The sequence below is a fragment of the Salvelinus sp. IW2-2015 genome, linkage group LG20 (genome assembly GCF_002910315.2).
Source record: "Salvelinus sp. IW2-2015 linkage group LG20, ASM291031v2, whole genome shotgun sequence".
NCBI classification, from domain to species: domain Eukaryota; kingdom Metazoa; phylum Chordata; class Actinopteri; order Salmoniformes; family Salmonidae; genus Salvelinus; species Salvelinus sp. IW2-2015.
This window is the reverse complement of record NC_036860.1, coordinates 26,376,325-26,396,038: the sequence shown is the minus strand read 5'-3', so window position 1 is coordinate 26,396,038 and position 19,714 is coordinate 26,376,325. Positions and strand designations below refer to the sequence as shown.

The 19,714-nt window shown below is 41.2% G+C and overlaps 1 protein-coding gene across 1 annotated transcript in view; it reads right to left on the bottom strand.

The window, feature by feature from the left end:
• LOC111979957 (disks large 1 tumor suppressor protein-like) overlaps positions 1-19,714 on the bottom strand; it is a 102,420-nt gene that overhangs the window by 81,042 nt on the left and 1,664 nt on the right. The window contains exon 2 of the mRNA XM_024010652.2: positions 16,268-16,399. Coding sequence (XP_023866420.1) covers positions 16,268-16,399 — 132 coding nt within the window. The remainder of the gene's footprint in view (positions 1-16,267; positions 16,400-19,714) is intronic.

The window sequence follows — 19,714 nt, the reverse complement described above, 5'->3', positions numbered from 1 at the left end:
TTGTTCTGCGTTGCAAATAATCAATGGCACCGCATTGTTAATGTATCATCGAATCACAGCCTACTTCGCTACTACTGCTGACTTGCTGCACCCTCGACAACTACTGTGATTATTATTATTTGACCATGCTGGTCATTTATGAACATTTGAACATCTTGGCCATGTTGTTATAATCTCCACCCGGCACAGCCAGAAGAGGACTGGCCACCCCTCATAGCCTGGTTCCTCTCTAGGTTTCTTCCTAGGTTTTGGCCTTTCTAGGGAGTTTTTCCTTGCCACCGTGCTTCTACACCTGCATTGCTTGCTGTTTGGGGTTTTAGGCTGGGTTTCTGTACAGCACTTTGAGATATCAGCTAATGTAAGAAGGGCTATATAAATACATTTCATTTGATTATTACAAATATATACAAAAATTAAAATTACATTTAAAAAATGTATTTAAAAAATAATAATAATAATAATAAAATTGGCCGATTCATCGGTATCGGCTTTTTTTTGGTCCTCCAATAATCGTTATCGGTACTGAAACATCATAATTGGTCGACCTCTAATCTGGATTATAGTGTCTTCGTGTGTGTGTGTAGGATGGGTGGATGGGAGTTAGAAATACAGGCAGTCCTTTGCAGAACGTCTTTATTTCATGCTCTGCTGAGCCAGAGCCTTCCGAGCGGCTCTTCACCTACACAACCACGAAACTACTGCTGATGGAGAAACACTAATGAATGGAGAGAGCGAGGGAAGTTCCGGATAAAGCAGAGCCGGAGTGAAGAGTGGGAGGAACATTACCCTTGAAGGGTAACACTGAATTGATGGGAGTTTAGAGACTATTTAATGCTCCTACAGTGGGTGAACTCTGACTTTAAACTTGACGTCACCGCATACAGTCATTCAGCGTCATCGGAACTGTGCCATAAACGTGTGGAAGTAGAAGCACAACTATATTCTTAACATCGACATCAGAACAACAAAAACATACCTGCCAAAAAACAGAAGTAAGATTTCCCACTCTTAGTATTTTTGTGCATTCAATTGAACAGATAGGACAGTGAAAAGCAGACAGGAAAAGGTGGGAGAGCTGCTAGTCAGAAGGGTTGGATTCCAACCCATGTCTACTCTGGTGTGTGCCGTGTCTAAAACGAAAGCTATATTACAAGGTTGTCAATGAACAGGAGTTAAAACGGCAATCTGCAGTTCAACAAAGTGGTCACGCTGTGTTGGGGCAGGAGAAATACAATCACTTTCAAATTCATAGATTGACTATCATGATATCAAAATGATTGTTGACAAATTTTTTTAGGCTATACAGTGTTGTTTATAATTGCAATGATTACAAACAATGGAGTAAAACAAGATTATATGTTGGGTTCTGATGGGAAACGACAGATTAACTAAACTCATTAGGACTTTTTAAGTTTACTCCACAAGAGTAAAACATACTTTTTAGAACGCTGGGTGACGCTGTTAATTAGCATTTGTACAGCTAATTAACATTTAGTAATTATACGGTCCGGCTGTTGTTGTGTGTACAACTTCCTGAATTACAACTGGTTCTCGTTTGTGAGGTTGACAGCAATAGCAAAAACATTAGCAATACGAAAACCTTGACACATCCTGGTTTTGGGGATTATTATAAGGTAAGAAGKAGTACTAAGCCATGTTAGGCATTTCTAAGCAGTATCCTTCCAAAAAAAACATGGAGGGAAAAAAATCTAATATGGCTAAAATGCAGGGATTGTTCTGCAATTAAAATCATTGGGCAGGCCACCCCAACATTTTTTAAGACGCCTAAATCCAAACAGTGTTTTTTCTAAAAAATAAAAAAAATCTGGATGGATAAACTCTTTTAGTGCAAATTTAAGACTAAAACCAGACAAAGTGTATAGAAAAGATAATGGACCTATATCTTTTTATAATATAATCTCTGAGAACTAACAATAATCAAAATAAAAGTCGGACAGACATTGAAAATTGAATATTCCCAAAACAATGAATTTAGCACTATTGACTGTGTTATGTTTGAGAAAAATAACATTAGCCATGGCAAAATGTGTATAATTGCAGGAAATTATCTTTAAAAACTGAAACACTCTCTCAGCTGCATGGAGAAATGTGTAGATTTGCAGGAAATTGGCTAAAAAAAATACAAATCTCTACACCACCAAGATGGGATCCTCTAAAATTCTCTAAAACCCAGTCGCACCGACCACGCCCCTTGATGATCCCGAAAACCATTTGAAATGTTACATGTAGCATCTTTAAAAGACACAAATGGAATGGATGATAGAGACTTTGTGGGTAGTTGGCTGGATGTCCTTTGGTTGGTGGACCATTCTTGATACACASGGGAAACTGTTGAGCGTGAAATATCCAGCAGCGTCTTCTGTCTTGCCCATTCACCCTCTGAATAGAACACATACACAATACAATCCATGTCTCAATTGTCTCAAGGCTTACAAATCATTCTTTAACCTTTCTCCTGCCCTTTATCTACACTGACTGAAGTGGATTTAACAGGTGACATCAATAAAGGATCATAGCTTTCAACCTGGATTCACCTGGTCAGTCTGTCATGAAAGAGCAGGCGTTCCAAATGTTTTGTACACTCAGTGTGTGATCTGAACTTAGGAGGACTAGTCGGTCTTCCTCACACAGAGGCCAGGGCCTGTCTACACACACTGCCTCTTGTGCAGAGGACAGATGCCATACGAGCATAGTCAAATAACACATTTGCTCATATGGCCAGGTGCACACACACGCATCAGAACTGCCTCGTTTATGCCAAGTGATAAAATACAAACTCTCATCAATACACACACACACACACGTGAGTGCAAGAACAGACACAGGCCAGCTGAGCAATGTAACTCCAATGGCATATGTGAGATGAGAAGTGGTGGTGATCACAGAGTATAAGGGGGAAAGTGAGAATCAGAACTTCTGCAACACAGCGAAGATATTTACATTTTATTAACCTGGACACTTGCTTTCCATAAAGCTTAAACTTTCCACACTCATGAATAATTATTGAATTACCTTTCTTAATTACTGTACGTATCAGTTGTGTTCAAATAACAATTTCGCACTAAAGCAGGAAACAAAATGCTATGGTCTGCCTCATCTATCCAGGTGGCCATTGTGTGTAGTGAAGCGAAACGTTCTGGGAAAATACACAAGGTCTCACGAGCCCGCGGGCTTTCCCGGTGTCGATCAGCCGCACGGCTCACTCCTGCCATCTCCATGTAAACAAGCAAAGACCACACTTTCTCATCTGACATCTCATCTGAAGAGCTAACGCGGTTCACTCATCTCCCCAATGCCAAACCAGTCCCTCACCCCTAGCAACTTGGGGTSCCTCTGTTGTCACATGTTGCTGACAAAACTGAGGGTCACTTTCAGAGCTAAACATTTTGACGAGGAGATACGTAAACCCATCAACTTTGGGACACGCATTCAGTGTCACTTCCTTGAAATCAAATGTGAAAAAAATAAATAATAAATACCTTGCTCTATTGTTAAAATGGAGGCAATCGAGGYTGCAGTCCAGCTGAAGCACTAGGTCTTCTACCTTCCAACCCAACAACACTGATAGTCACACAATAACGTTAGGCAACATCTACACGTTTTGAATGAGACCTGTCATTTATTTGAACGAGGACCCCACTACCTACTTGTGCGACGGCTGTATGGAAGTATTCACATYGCACTGCTGTTTCAAAGTGTAGCTAAGAGAATATAGGGGCTAATTAGACCCTCCGATTGCCACTTCACCACAGTCAGCAATCCAGAGCACGCAAACACATGTTTGCAGTTTGCGCAATTTAATAAAAAATTACATATATCATTTAAGTGCCTAAAGCTTGGTATCCACGAGATCAAGCAAAATGGCAAAAAAAAAAAAGAAGCATTCAAAGTGTAGCTAACATCTATTATTTTCAATCCCTCAGCTTTGGGACATTGCTGCATATGGTAGAGAAGTGCGCAACCACGCAAATCGAGGGAAGGTACCGGCTTAATATTGAACACTAACTCACTGAAGAAACTGTTTTCAGTTTTGGCCCACCATGGTGTGGGAGAGGGCACTCAGAGATGCAACGCCCACCCCCAACCATACCACAAACAGTCATGTCCATTTATGACTCACATCCATCTGCTTTATGTAAATACATAATGCCCTACGCTGAGCTTAGAAGAGAAATATTCAACATACAGTGCCTTTGGAAAGTATTCTGACCATTTAACTTTTTCCACATTTTGTTACATTACAGCCTTATTCAAAAATGTATTATATAAATATTTTTCATCTACACACAATACCCCATAATGACAAAATGAAAATAAGTTTAGAATTTTTTGTAAGACTTAAAAATCAAAAACAGAAATAGCTTATTTACGTAAGCATTCAGACCCTATGCTATGAGACATCCTTGAGATGTTTCAACAACTTGATTGGAGTCCACCTGTGGTAAATTCAATTGATTAGACATGATTTGGAAAGCCACACGRCTGTCTATATAAGAGCCCACAGTTGARAGTGCATGTCAGAGCAAAAACCAATCCATGGAGGTCGAAGMAATTGTCCTTAGAGCTCCGGGACATGATTGTGTCGAGGCACAGATCTGGGGAAGGACACCAAAAAAACYTCTACAGCATTGAAGGTCCCCAAGAACACAGTGGTCTCCATCATTCTTAACTGGAAGAAGTTTGGAACCACCAAGGCTCTTCCWAGAGCTGGCCGCCTGGCCAGACTGAAAAATCGGGGGAGAAGGGCCTGGGTCAGGGAGGTGACCAAGATCCCGATGGTCACTCTGAAGGAGCTCCAGAGTTCCTCTGCAGAGATGGTTGTCTTTCTGGAAGATTCTCCRATCTCTGCAGCACTCCACCAATCAGGCCTTCATGGTAGAGTGGACAGCCAGAAGCTACTCCTCGGTAAAAAAGGCACATGACAGCCTGCTTGGAGTTAACCAAAAGGSACCTAAAGACTCTCAGACCATGAGAAACAAGATTCTCTGGTCTGATGAAACCAAGGTTGAACTCTTTGGCCTGAATGCCAAGCGTCACATCTGGAYGAAACCTTGCACCATCCCTACGGCGAAGCATGGTGGTGGCAGCATCTTGCTGTGGGGATGTTTTTCAGTGGCAGGGCCTAGGAGACTAGTCAGGATCGAGGGAAAGATGAAGGAGAAAAGTACAAAGAGATCATTGATGAAAACCTGCTCCATAGCGCTCAGGACCTCAGACTGGGACAAATGTTCACCTTCCAACAGGACAAAGACCCTAAGCACACAGCCAAGACAATGCAGGAGTAGCTTTGGGACAAGTCTCTGAATGTCCTTGAGGGGCCCAGCCAGAGCCCAGACTTGAACATCTCTGGAGAGACCTGAAAATAGCTGTGCAGCAACGCTCCCTATCTAACCCGACAGAGCTTGACAGGATCTACAGAGAAGAAATGGGAGAAACTACCCAAATACAGGTGTGCGAAGCTTGTAGTGTCATATGCAAGAATACTCTAGGTTGTAATCGCTGCCAAAGGWGCTTCAACAAAGTACTGAGTAAAGGGTCTGAAAACTTATGTAACTGATATTTCAGTTTTTCATTWTTTATACATTTGCTCAAATAAAAAATGTTTTTGCTTTGTCATTATGGGGTATTGTGTGTACGTTGATGAGAAAYAAAWAAAATGTAAATCAAGTTTAGAATAAGGCTGTAACGTAACAAAATGTGGAAAAAGTGAAGGGGTCTGAATACTTTACGAATGCACTGTATAGGGACTCTTCTGTGTGACTGCATTTTTCCGTTTAATAAAGAGTTAGGCCAATAGACTGTGCTTTTTACAGTATAATTCAATCCAGAAGGTCAACTCAGTGTGTGTGCGCTAATGACCCTGAAAAAGAAAGAGGTGTARCATTTTTCATAAAGAGACAAATTCGATCACATCAGAGACAGCCATTAGTCATTTCTACGGATGAGTCATGCATTCTCCAGACTCTTGAGTGGTAGGGCCATTAAGGCTGTGAAATGGTGCAGAGCATAATCCTGTGTGGTCTCTGCTGAACAGTTGAGTTGCACATTGAGTCGAACAGACCTACCATAGTTTGGACCTTCTGGCCCTAAAAAAAAAAAAAAAAAATACAACAATACCAGATTACATCGGAACGGTACAAGAGGTGACTCATCCCTTACTTCTGCAATCTAATTAATGAGGCACAAGCTCCTAGGCTACAATTATTTGTGTATGCGCGTTGTTGATTGGTCCTTTTATCAATGGTYTAAATATGAATTTAGATTTAGGCATACGCCATTTGAATGCTCATGGTATTCAGTTTGCATTGACTGATATGTGCCAATAAATGAACTTGATGAGGCTCCTCTGGAATTACAGCACGTTCAGACCATCTGGAAGTGGATGCTCCACTGTTGCTGTTCCCCTCATTCAGGAAGTGTGCCATCTTAGCAATGTCGGCCTAACACAGATATCACCTTTCTGCTGTTCCCACCTGTGGGCTCCAACAGAGATCCTTACGTGGCAAGGACCACAGAGAGACATATAAAATGCACAAGACCCTTTGGTAGTATGATTGTAGCGTGTATCTAATCCTTATGGTGCCCTCTATTGGACCTGTGGCAGCATTATCAGCAACATCGTATATAATAACAATATGTACAAAATATATACAACGCTGCTGGGTTTTTCATGCTCAACAGTTTCCCGTGTGCATCAAGAATGGTCCACCACCCAAAGAACATCCAGCGAACTTGACAAAACTGTGGGAAGCTTTGGAGTCAACATGGGCCAGCATCCCTGTGGAACGCTTTTGACAACTTGTAGAGTCCATGCCTCAATGAATGGAGGCTGTTCTGAGGGCATAAAAAGGTGTTCCTAATGTTTTGTACACTCAGTGTACATTTTTATATATAATCTGCATTTATAAATCTAACTAACGTTATTCACATATTGTTTCAGTACATGTTGTTCATGGTTTACAAAGGGGTATGGATTCATAAGGCAACTGACATTTGCTACCTTTCCATATTCCACTGTTTTTCTATTGTTAGTTTCCACAGATCCTCTAGCACTACCGATTTAGCTGCTACCCCGAGTAACAATTGTAATCTTGTTTGCCATACTTTAACAGATAAAAAATGGCCACCAAAAATGGCTCCTACATTATTTTGAAGGCATGGTTGCACAATGGTCAAATAACATACAAACTACTAGAATAAAATAGTATACTCAATCCATAGGGAAATTGAGGAAACAACCTGATAGMTACCACCATCATGGGGGTTACAAGCACCAACACCGAGCTGTAATGCTCTTGGTATCCGCTCTTGGTATCCTCTTTGGTATCCTCTTTAACATGTGCTTCTACACCTGCATTGCTTGCTGTTTGGGGTTTTAGGCTGGGTTTCTGTACAGCACTTCGAGATATTAGCTGATGTACGAAGGGCTATATAAAATAAACTTGATTAATAGATTTCATTGCATGTCATGCAGACTACAGAAAAGGAGAGGACATTGCAAAATGTCATGTTTTCTGTCAAACCATAAATAAACAGTGCTCCACAGTCTCAAGATAAAGTAGTGGGAAATGAACTGCTGCAAGTCTAACATGCCACAAGATGGCAGTCTCCCTTCCCATTTGATTTAATCCCTTTTATTATCCATTAAGTTTGTAGTCTATAATAATGAMCATTACAAATCATTAGCATGTTTGCCTAGCTTACGTGTGGCATTGCTCCTCTTCCCATCAAGACCCTGGTGATAAACGCGCACCCACCTACCCACACTTCCAATCAAGACCCCGGTGTCTCTGTGATTCTGAGGGAGATGTGTCATTTTCCCCCCCTCCTACCAGTCAGGACAGTCGTCCTGTGAGAGAAGAGATTCATTTCAAGTTGAGCTTTGGGGTAGGGGGCCCGGGGTGCTACCAGAAAGAGGATCTCCATGAGACAGGAGAGCAGTGAGATGCCTTCCCTATTAAGGGAGGCTGGCGTACTGCCTTTTTTCATCTGAATTACAAATAGAGCCCATTAAAAACCTCTATGGAGCAAATTGGCAGACTGTGGTCTGCTTTTGCGATTAGGCCACTGGAGCTAGTCTGTGTATCCCACTGATTCAGATGAATAGATGTGATAAGACTAACTTAGATAATACATGTGCAGGTAAGATGGTCTTTAAAAAGTCAGACAAGCCTTGTGGTAGATGGATCTAAAGGGGGCAAAGGGCACATCTAATGGAACAATCATGCTAGGTGAAGTGAAGCTACTGAATTTGAAACATGATTGCTATGCAGTGTTTCACATTCACAACAATGCAATGMACCATATTCACACCAGTCTTGCCTTTTAAGAGGTTTTAAACAACAACAAATTAGATGTGTAAAAACACCAAAATGTGAACTCTGGGAAGTCATTGAGCTTCAGGGACAAATTTAAAATCAGCAGGAACATGGCCTTCCAAGACTGGCATGTGTAGACTACCCCTGGTTTAGGGATCCACAGGGAAGCGGACAAGTGAATCTTTCCTTGCCCTCCCTCTCTGTAGATGCGTAGCTGAGTGAGAGGCCTCTAGCCTTACTCCCTTGCCTGGTCCTGAGAGAAATTGGTCATGGTGAACAGGTTAAACCATCCACAGTTCCACTCTGCTGTGATGGGTTTCAGCAGGTTGCACATGCCCTGACCAGATTAGACAGCACCTAGGCTAATGCTTCATAAYATGATTACATCTATTTCAGGAGGCATTAGTTCCATAGCAGAGTTGGCAGAGAAATGGTGATTGATCGACAATTTACAGAAATCAATAGATCTAATCCCCCAAACATACACTACATAACCAAAAGTATATGGACACCTGATCGTCAAACATCTCATTCCTAAATCATGGGCATTGATACAGAGTTGGTCCACTCTTTGCTGCTCTAACAGCCTCCACTTCTGGGAAGGCTTTCCACTAGATGTTGGAACATTGCTGTGGGGACATGCTTCCATTCAGCCACAAGAGCATTAGTAAGGTGGGGCACTGATGTTGTGCGATTAGGCCTGGCTCGCAGTCGAGTTTCCAATTCATCCCAAAGATGTTCGATGGAGTTGAGGTCAGGGCTCTGTGCAGMCTAGTCAAGTTCTTCCACACCGATATCYACAAACCATTTCTGTATGGAACTCACTTTGTGCATGGGGGCGGTGTCATGCTGAAACAGTAAAGGGCCTTCCCCAAACTGTTGCAACAAGGTTTGGAAGCACAGAATTGTCTAGAATGTCACTGTATGCTGTAACATTAGCCCAAACCATGAAAAACAGCCCCAGACCATTATTCCTCCTCCACCAAACTTTACACTATGCATTGGGGCAGGTAYCGTTCTACTGGCATCTTCCAAACCCAGATTTGTCCGTCGGACTTCCAGAAGGTGATTCATTACTCCAGAGAACGAGTTTCCACTCTTTGCTGTGTTATTCTTATCTCTTACTTTTGTTATTTCTTTTGTTATTGTTATTTTCTTAAAACTGCATTGTTGTTTAAGGACTTGAAAGTAAGCATTTCAATGTGAGGTCTACACCAGTTGTATTTGGCGCATGTGACAAATAAAATTAGATTTGACTTGATTCCACTGCTCCCGAATCCAATGGCGGCGAGCTTTAAACCACTCCAAGCCAACGATTTCCTGGTAATGTGGGGGGGGGAAACTTGCAGTACCAATCATTAAATCATGCAAGTTGAGTCATTTGTAAGACCAACAACACACACAAAATTAAAATGGCAAGGATTATGAACCTGTAGATAAAGTGGTTCATCCTTATATGTATAAGTAACTGCAAGTCTATGCTACAAATAGGTCAAGTGAGGGATTAATCATACATCAACAGTCACTCACACCTTCTGACCAAACTACATCTCAAAAGTATGGCCTATATGGTGGTTGTTCTTCTGTAGTTCAGCACGTGAGAAACACTATAGTTAGAGTGCCCACATATAGTTAATTGTATTCCAATGATTACCCATGAATCAGCATTGCACAAGAATCTTGACGCATGGAAGCGGATCAGCACAAGATATGGGTGTGCTCCTATATAGCCTAACATCTGTTGCATTACGCAGCACTCGAAGAGCACGTTGTAAAAGATTCAATGTAATCCCCCAATATTTTGTTTAAAGGCTCCTAGCCAAGCTTGGCAATGTGGAAGCTTCACCATGCATTAAGAGTATTACAACTTCCCCCAGCACATTTCAGTATGAGGGCGCCCAATCCCCTTTAGATTTCATATTCCAAAAGGCCACAAAATCTTAACATTATACTACTGCTCGACAGTTGGCCAACCTTTAAAAGCGTTGTATAAATATGGAGGCAGTTAAGCAAATACGCCTTGTTAATTACATTTCAAACTACTAGACCGGGGCTATGGTAGACAAATGTTAAATGTTTTTGACAGTGGCAGATACATTAATGTAGTGAATGACCATCATAAAAATGGTATTAGAACTAGAAGTCGACCGATTATGATTTTTCAACGCCGATACCGATTATTGGATGACCAAAGAAAAGCAGATACAGATTAAAATCGTACGATTTTTTACATTTACTTGTAATAATGACAATTACAACAATACTGAATGAACACTTATTTTAACTTAATATAATACACCAATAAAATCAATTTAGCCTCAAATAAATAATGAAACATGTTCAATTTGGTTTAAATAATGCATAAACAAAGTGTTGGAGAAGAAAGTAAAAGTGCAATATGTGCCATGTAAGAAAGCTAACGTTTAAGTTCCTTGCTCAGAACATGAGAACATATGAAAGCTGGTGGTTCCTATTACCATGAGTCTTCAATATTCCCAGGTAAGAAGTTTTAGGTTGTAGTTATTATAGGACTATTTCTCTCTATACGATTTGTATTTCATATACCTTTGACTATTGGATGTTCTTATAGGCACTTTAGTATTGCCAGTGTAACAGTATAGCTTCCATCCCTCTCCTCGCCGCTACCTGGGCTCGAACCAGGAACACATCGACAACAGCCACCCTCGAAGCAGCGTTACCCATGCAGAGCAAGGGGAACAACTACTCCAACTCTCAGAGAGAGTGACGTTTGAAACACTATTAGTGCTGTCTCTTATACACATCTAGATGTGTATAAGAGACAGCAACCTGGGCTCAAACCAGAAACACATCGACAACAGCCACCCTCGAAGCAGCGTTACCCATGCAGAGCAAGGGGAACAACTACTCCAACTCTCAGAGAGAGTGACGTTTGAAACACTATTAGTGCGCACCCCGCTAACTAGCTAGCCATTTCACATCGGTTACACCAGCCTAATCTCGGGAGTTGATAGGCTTGAATTCATAAACAGCAGAGCTGCTGGCAAAACCCACAAAGGTGCTGTTTGAATGCATGCTTACGAGCCTGCTGGTGCCCACCTTCGCTCAGTCAGACTTCTCTATCAAATCATAGACTTAATTATAACATAATAACACAGAAATACGAGCCTTAGGTCATTAATATGGTCGAATCTGGAAACTATCATCTCGAAAACAAAAAACATTTATTCTTTCAGTGAAATACGGAACCGTTCCGTATTTTATCTAACGGGTGGCATCCATCAGTCTAAATATTCCTGTTACATTGCACAACCTTCAATGTTATGTCATAATTACGTAAAATTCTGGCAAATTAGTTTGCAATGAGCCAGGCGGCCCAAACTGTTACATATACCCTGACTCTGCGTGCAATGAACGCAAGAGAAGTGACACAATTTCACCTGGTTAATATTGCCTGCTAACCTGGATTTCTTTTAGCTAAATATGCAGGTTTAAAATATATACTTCTGTTTATTGATTTTAAGAAAGGCATTGATGTTTATGGTTAGGTACACGTTGGAGCAACGAAAGTCCTTTTTCGCGAATGCGCACTGCATATGCAACGCAGGACACGCTAGATAAACTAGTAATATCATCAACCATGCGTAGTTATAACTAGTGATTATGATTGATTGATTGTTTTTTATAAGATAAGTTTAATGCTAGCTAGCAACTTACCTTGGCTTCTTACTGCATTCGCGTAACAGGTGGGCTCCTCGTGAGGCAGGTGGTTAGAGCGTTGGACTAGTTAACCGTAAGGTTGCAAGATTGAATCCCTGAGCTGACAAGGTAAAAAATCTGTCGTTCTGCCCCATAACAAGTGAGTCATTGAAAATAAGAATGTGTTCGTAACTGACTTGCCTAGTTAAATAAAGGTGTAAAAATATATATATTTAAAAAAATGGCGTCCAAAATTACCGATTCTTATGAAAACTTGAAATCGACCCTAATTAATTGGCCATTCCGATTAATCGGTCGAGCTCTAATTAGAACAGGGCCAAAATAATAGGGTGACAAACCCTATTTGCAAAGGACTCTATCATAATCTGTCAAAGTTATCATCAACTTCCTAGACCCCAGGAAGAGTTGCAGCTGCCTTGGAAGCAGCTAATGGGTATCCTAATAAAATACAAAATGTTATAACATTTTGGTAATTTAGCAGATGCTCTTATCTAGAGCGACTTACTTGGGCAATTAGGTTTGCTCAAGGGCACATCGACAGAACGTTCACCTCGTCAGCTTGGGGATTTTAACCAGTAACCTTTCGGTTAGTGGTCCAACGCTCTTAACCACTAGGCTACCTGCATGAATACCTATAACCAACGCTCGAAATGAAAGGCCTTGAAATTAAGCATTTCACAATGGAGATACCAGTCCCACAAAAACTCAATCTTGATCTGACAACCACAGGAGCCATTGTAATCTTATTAAAGGGATATGAATACAGTTGTGGCCAAAAGTTTTGAGAATGACACAAATATTAATTTCCACAAGGTTTGCTGCTTCAGTGTCTTTAGATATTTTTGTGAGATGTTACTATGGAATACTGAAGTATAATTACAAGCATTTAATAAGTGTCAAAGCCTTTTATTGACAATTACATGAAGTTGATGCAAAGAGTCAATATTTGCAGTGTTGACCCTTCTTTTTCAAGACCTCTGCAATCCGCCCTTGCATGCTGTCAATTAACTTCTGGGCCACATCCTGACTGATGGCAGCCATTTCTTGCATAATCAATGCTTGGAGTTTGTCAGAATTGGTGGGTTTTTGTTTGTCCACCCGCCTCTTGAGGATTGACCACAAGTTCTCAATGGGATTAAGGTCTGGGAGTTTCCTGGCCATGGACCCAATATTCGATGTTTTGTTCCCGAGCCACTAGTTATCACTTTGCCTTATGGCAAGGTGCTCTATCATGCTGGAAAAGGCATTGTTCGTCACCAAACTGTTCCTGGATGGTTGGGAGAAGCTGCTCTCGGAGGATGTGTTGGTACCATTCTTTATTCATGGCTGTGTTCTTAGGCCAAATTGTGAGTGAGCCCACTCCCTTGGCTGAGAAGCAACCCCACACATGAATGGTCTCAGGATGCTTTACTGTTGGCATGACACAGGACTGATGGTAGCGCTCACCTTGTCTTCTCCGGACAAGCTTTTTTCGGATGCCCCAAACAATCGGAAAGGGGATTCATCAGAGAAAATGACTTTACCCCAGTCCTCAGCAGTCTAATCCCTGTACATTTTAGCTGAATATCAGTCTGTCCCTGACATTTTTCCTGGAGAGAAGTGGCTCCTTTGCTGCCCTTCTTGACACCAGGCCATCCTCCAAAAGTCTTCGCCTTACTGTGCGTGCAGATGCACTCACACCTGCCTGCTGCCATTCCTGAGCAAGCTCTGTACTGGTGGTGCCCCAATCCCGCAGCTGAATCAACTTTAGGAGACTGTCCTGGCGCTTGCTGGACTTTCTTGAGCGCCCTGAAGCCTTCTTCACAACAACTGAACCGCTCTCCTTGAAGTTCTTAATGATCCGATAAATGGTTGATTTAGGTGCAATCTTACTGGCAGTTCTTGATGATCCGATAAACGATTGATTTAGGTGCAATCTTACTGGCAGCAATATCCTTGCCTGTGAAGCCCTTTTTGTGCAAAGCAATGATGACAGCACATGTTTCCTTGCAGGTAACCATGGTTGACAGAGGAAGAACAATGATTCGAAAGCACCACCCACCTTTTGAAGCTTCCAGTCTGTTATTTGAACTCAATCAGCATGACAGAGTGATCTCCAGCCTTGTCCTCGTCAACACTCACACCTGTGTTAACGAGAGAATCACTGACATGATGTCAGCTGGTCCTTTTATGGCAGGGCTGAAATGCAGTGGAAATGTTTTGGGGGGATTCAGTTCATTTGCATGGCAAAGAGGGACTTTGCAATTAATTGCAATTCATCTGATCACTCTTCATAACATTCTGGAGTATATGCAAATTGCCATCATACAAACTGAGGCAGCAGACTTTGTGAAAATTKATATTTGTGTCATTCTCAAAACTTCTGGCCATGACTGTACACCAATCTAGCTCCCCTTAGTTACATTTTCTACTGATCAACTCAACATTTCCCACTGATCACAACGAAAGTCAAAAACGTCTGCATCGTCTTTCGAAACAGAAACTTTCATTAGACTTTGTGATTTTTGTTTTGACATCTTATTCTGGTTCATGGAAATAAAGGAAGAGCGAGGGTTGTTCTGATTGGAGTGATTTGAGGAGCCCCTTTTTTTACTGGTTTCCCCTAATAAGTTGTGTAGCAGTATGATATTAAACMTTTGAGTCTACAAATGAAGTTGCAGTGTCTATGGATCATTCTTATCAATTGTCCTTAGGCTACATATTGGTGGAATATGTAGCCTAAATATGTAGCCTAATATGTAGCCTAATATCTAACCCACGCCTAGAGACAGTATGTAAGGCCGACTATGAGGGGAAAATAATAAAACAGGGAGCAGCAGAGAGTTTGGCACCTTACTCTAAACCCCAATCAGCACTTACTCTTCCTCCTAAAACCGTAACTACAGTTGTCAAAATCCCAGTACGGTCCCAAATAAAAAAGTATCACATTACCATAAACGTTTACTGCAACAGCTCATGTTAGTACAATGACTCTAGGGATCAATAAACATTGTCAGGTTTGTAAAATCTACATGAATCAAATCTGTTTATTATTCGTTTTACCAGTGACTGCTAATCCTCAAGTTTCAAGRTTCAAAAGGGAACATGGCCAAAAGTCATTGAGAGTGCAATATTCATGTTCAATATTTAAATAATATTTCTACTTAGGTTTAGAGATCAATCTATTTAAATGCATGTTAAATGTTTTGATATTTCCGCTCTCCTTATCATTGTTGCGTCATTGTTTCCCTTTTTGATAGCCAGTGGGAGCTTGTGCCAGAAAGAGTGAAAGCCCATTCTCAGATAAGCTAAAACAGCATTAACCTGATTTGGAGGATAGAGATTCCAGGTGGTCAAGTACAACATGGTCTGATCGGTGTGTAAAAGGCATGCCCAGCCTTTGAATGCCAACTCACAGGGAACAACTATGTATGATGAACTCCTCTCGTGTTACTACGTTAAGGTGCACTTACATTTCTCGGAATTTCATGTCACATATAATAATACAGAGATTGTAGCGTGCTACCATTCATTTCATCTAGGCTTTGCCACTGCTAATTGCAGAGAAGGCTTTGGGAACAACAATGCGTGGCCCGAGCAATACGTTTCACAATACATTATCAAACTCAACCTGAGAGCTCAGATTGTAGGTTTTATCATTCGGAAAATGATCYTGTCATGAACCTTTGAATGATGAATAAGAATCATGCATTATACCCATCTCCAATAATGCATTGAGGAGATACTTGTATGCCCTTCAAATCATTGAAAGGTGGTGAACGATCAAAGATGCAAAAATCCTACATCAATATGCTTCGTTTGAATCCTTACGAAGAGTACGAGGAGCACCTTAACAATACTGCAGGCACTGAGAAGCATCTACTGCAATATCAGCAGAGTTCAAAATAACTATATTTCAGAAAAAACACCTGCAGAATGTGCCCACTTGCTCAGGAATAGCAAAATGCAGGTTGAGCAAATATGACAATAGACAAATCTCTAGTGTTTTATTGTGAATCCCAAAAAGTACTGACTTGATTATAAAAGAGGTATTACTTGAGTGCATTTTTGCAGACAAGACATTCACTGTGTCTATCAAAATCCATACTGTATGTATGAAATAGAATAAGGGTGAACATGGTTAGACAGTTGAAGAGGGGCATGCCTCTGATTTATAATGACAGGTGAAGCATTTGACATACTGGAGTCAATGAAAAAAATGGATGGATTCCAATATCCAGCTGACTTACCAAGCAGTGCTTGGAACAGGCTGCTTTTGAAGACCCCCATTACTCTCTGAATGGCAGTTTTGAGCTGTTGTTCCTCTGGCTTCCTCAGTTTAGCACAGTAGTCTTCCAAAAGGCCTAGGGCCCTAGCTGTGTCTGCAGGAGGGTACGGATTGGAGACCAGTTAGKATGTTATTCAAAAGAAAAAAGTCATTTTAGTTTATAGTTAAACATACAGTCGAGTGATAAAATAGCAAACATCAGACAAGCACTGCCAGGACTAATTTACAAAGCCAATRTGTTTGAATAAGGTTTACAGTAGCTTGAGCTTCTGCCCACATGTTTGTCCCCATTTGTGAAAACGATTCTAAAAAATGGGAACCCTCCCCTAATCCTAACAACGCTGCACCAATTATGCACCGCCCCATGGGTCTCCCGGTCACGGCCGGCTGCGACAGAGCCTGGACTCGAACCCAGAATCTCTAGTGGCACAGCTAACACTGCGATGCAGTGCCTTAGACCACCACGCCAATTCGGGAGGCCTCTTCCATTACTTCCATTGTACAGTACAGTTGAACAACTCGGACAGCATTTATTTTTTATTGCTGCACAATTACAGACCAGTGGCTGAGACAATCTGAGGTCACGCCAGGACAAGCCTCATTACACATCTATTTATATGGAGTTGCTTTGTGGACTGAACTTACACTACAATCACCATGTATAAAAAGGATATAAAAATCCTTTACTGAATATGATCACACAATTCCCATAAACACTAGACATAGTTGGGCTGGAAGTTATCTCCATTATCCATGATAGGCCTTATGTATAAGGCTATTCCCTGCAATATTCAATTAAAATAATGSCATCACTTTAATGAAAAAGGCTTCATAAATTCTTACAAATAAGTATAAATGCTGTATAACTTATACATGCTCTAGAAATAAGGAATTAAAGTGCATTCGGAAAGTATTCAGACCCCTTGACTTTTCCTCACATTGTTACCTTACAGCCTAATTCTAAAATGGATTAAAATATMTTTTCCTCATCAATCTACACACAATACACCATAATCACAAAGCAAAAACAGGTTAAGAAATGTTTGCAAATTTATTTAAAAAATTACGTAAGTATTCAGACCCTTTGCTATGATACTTTAAATTGAGTTCAGGTGCATCCTGTTGCCATTGATCATCTTTGAGATGTTTCTACAACTTGGAGTCCACTTGTGGTAAATTCAACTGATTGGACAGGATTTGGAAAGGCACACACCTGTCTATATAAGGTCCCACAGCTGACAGAGCATGTTACAGCAAAAACCAAGCCATGATGTTGAAGGAATTGTCCATAGAGCTCCAAGACAGGATTGAGTCAAAGCACAGATCTGGGGAAGGGTACCAAAAAATGTAAATAAATCACATTTACATAGGTATTCAGACCTTTTACTCAGTATTTTGTTGAAGCACTTTTGGCAGAGATTACAGGCTCAAATCTTCTTGGTTATGACGCTACAAGCTTGGCACACGTGTATTTGGAGAGTTTCTTCCATTCATCTCTGCAGATCCGCTCAAGCTCTATCAGGTTGGATGGGGAGCGTCGATGCACAGCTATTTTCACATCTCCCCAGAGATGTTCGATTGGGTTCAAGTCCGGCCTCTGGCTGGGCCACTCAAGGACATTCAGAGACTTGTCCCGAAGCCACTCCTGCATTGTCTTGGCTGTGTGCTTAGGGTCGTTGTGCTGTTGGAAGGTGAACCTTCGCCCTGAGCGCTCTGGAGCTGGTTTTCGTCAAGGATCTCGCTGTACTTTGCACCGTTCATCTTTCCCTCGATCCTGACTAGTCTCCCAGTCTTTGCCACTGAAAAARATCCCCACAGCATGATGCTGCCACCACCATGCTTCACCTTAGGGATGGTGCAAGGTTTCCTCCAGGCATGACACTTGGCATTCAGGCCAAAGAGTTCAACCTTGGTTTTATCAGACCAGAGAATCTTGTTTCTCATGGTCAGAGTCCTTTCTGTGCCTTTTTGACAAACTCCAAGCAMGCTGTCATGTGCCTTTTAATGAGGAGTGACTTCCGTCTGGCCACTCTACCATAAAGGCAAAGGCCCGATTGGTGGAATGCTGCGGAGATGGTTGTCCTTCTGGAAGGTTCTCCGATCTCCACAGAGGAACTCTGGAGCTCTGTCAGAGTGACCATCGGGTTCTTGGTCACCTTCCTGACCAAGGCCCTTCTCCCCCGATTTTTCAGTCTGGCCGGGCAGCCAGCTCTTGGAAGAGTCTTGGTGGATCCAAAACTTCTTCCATTTAAGAARGYTGGAGGCCACTGTGTRCTTGGGGACCTTCAATGCTGCAGAAATGTTTTGGTACCCTTCCCCAGATCTGTGCCTCGACACAATCCTGTCTCTGAGCTCTATGGACAATTCCTTRGACCTCATGGCTTGGTTTTTGCTCTGACATGCACTGTCAACTGTGGGCTCTTGTATATACAAGTGTGTGTGTGCCTTTCCAAATCATGTCCAATCAATTTAATTTACCACATGTGGACTCCAATGAAGTTGTAGAATCATCAAGGATGATCAATGGAAACAGGATGCACCTGAGCTCAATTTCAAGTCTCATAGCAAAGGGTCTTATGTAATTAAGGGTATGTAATACTTATGTAAATAAGTTATCGGTTTATTTTGAATACATATGCAACACATTTCTAAACCTGTTGTCGCTTTGTCATTATGTGGTATTGAGTGTAGATTGATGAGYGAAACAAATGTAATACATTTTAGAATAAGGCTGTACTGTAACAAAAATTGGAAAAAGTAAAGTGGTCTGAATACTTTKCGAATGCACTGTATTAGGCCTAGTACTTAAAATATGTATAAATGCTTATTCATGAAAGCTATAAAAAAGTGTTTGTTACCCAATATTCCTATCTATAATAAACTACAGGTAACTGCCAAAATAAAGGAAACGCTTGAGTAAATGAGATACAAATATATTGAAAGCAGGTGCTTCTACACAGGTGTGGGTCCTGAGTTAATTAAGCAATTAACATCATACTTAGGGTCATGTATAAAAACGCCCAGTTGCCCATTATTTTGGCTACCACTGCTAGAAGAGAYCTCAGTGATTTTGAAAGAGGGGTTTCAAAGGAGCATAGAGGGTTAAAGGGGGMGTGTGTCACCAGATCTCCCCCCAACTGAACACTTATGGGAGATTCCYGAGCAGCACTTAAGACACTTTTTTCCCACCATCAACAAAACACCAAATTARAGATTTATCGTAGAAGAATGGTGTTGCATCCCTCCAATAGAGTTCCAGACACTTGTAGAATCTTTACCAAGAAGCATTGAAGCTGTTCTGGTGACAACTCCTATCAAGACACTTTGTTGGTGTTTCCTTTATTTTGTACATTACCAATGACTGTTCTGTTTCATAGGCCACATTAGGCTTGCATTACAAGTTATGGGT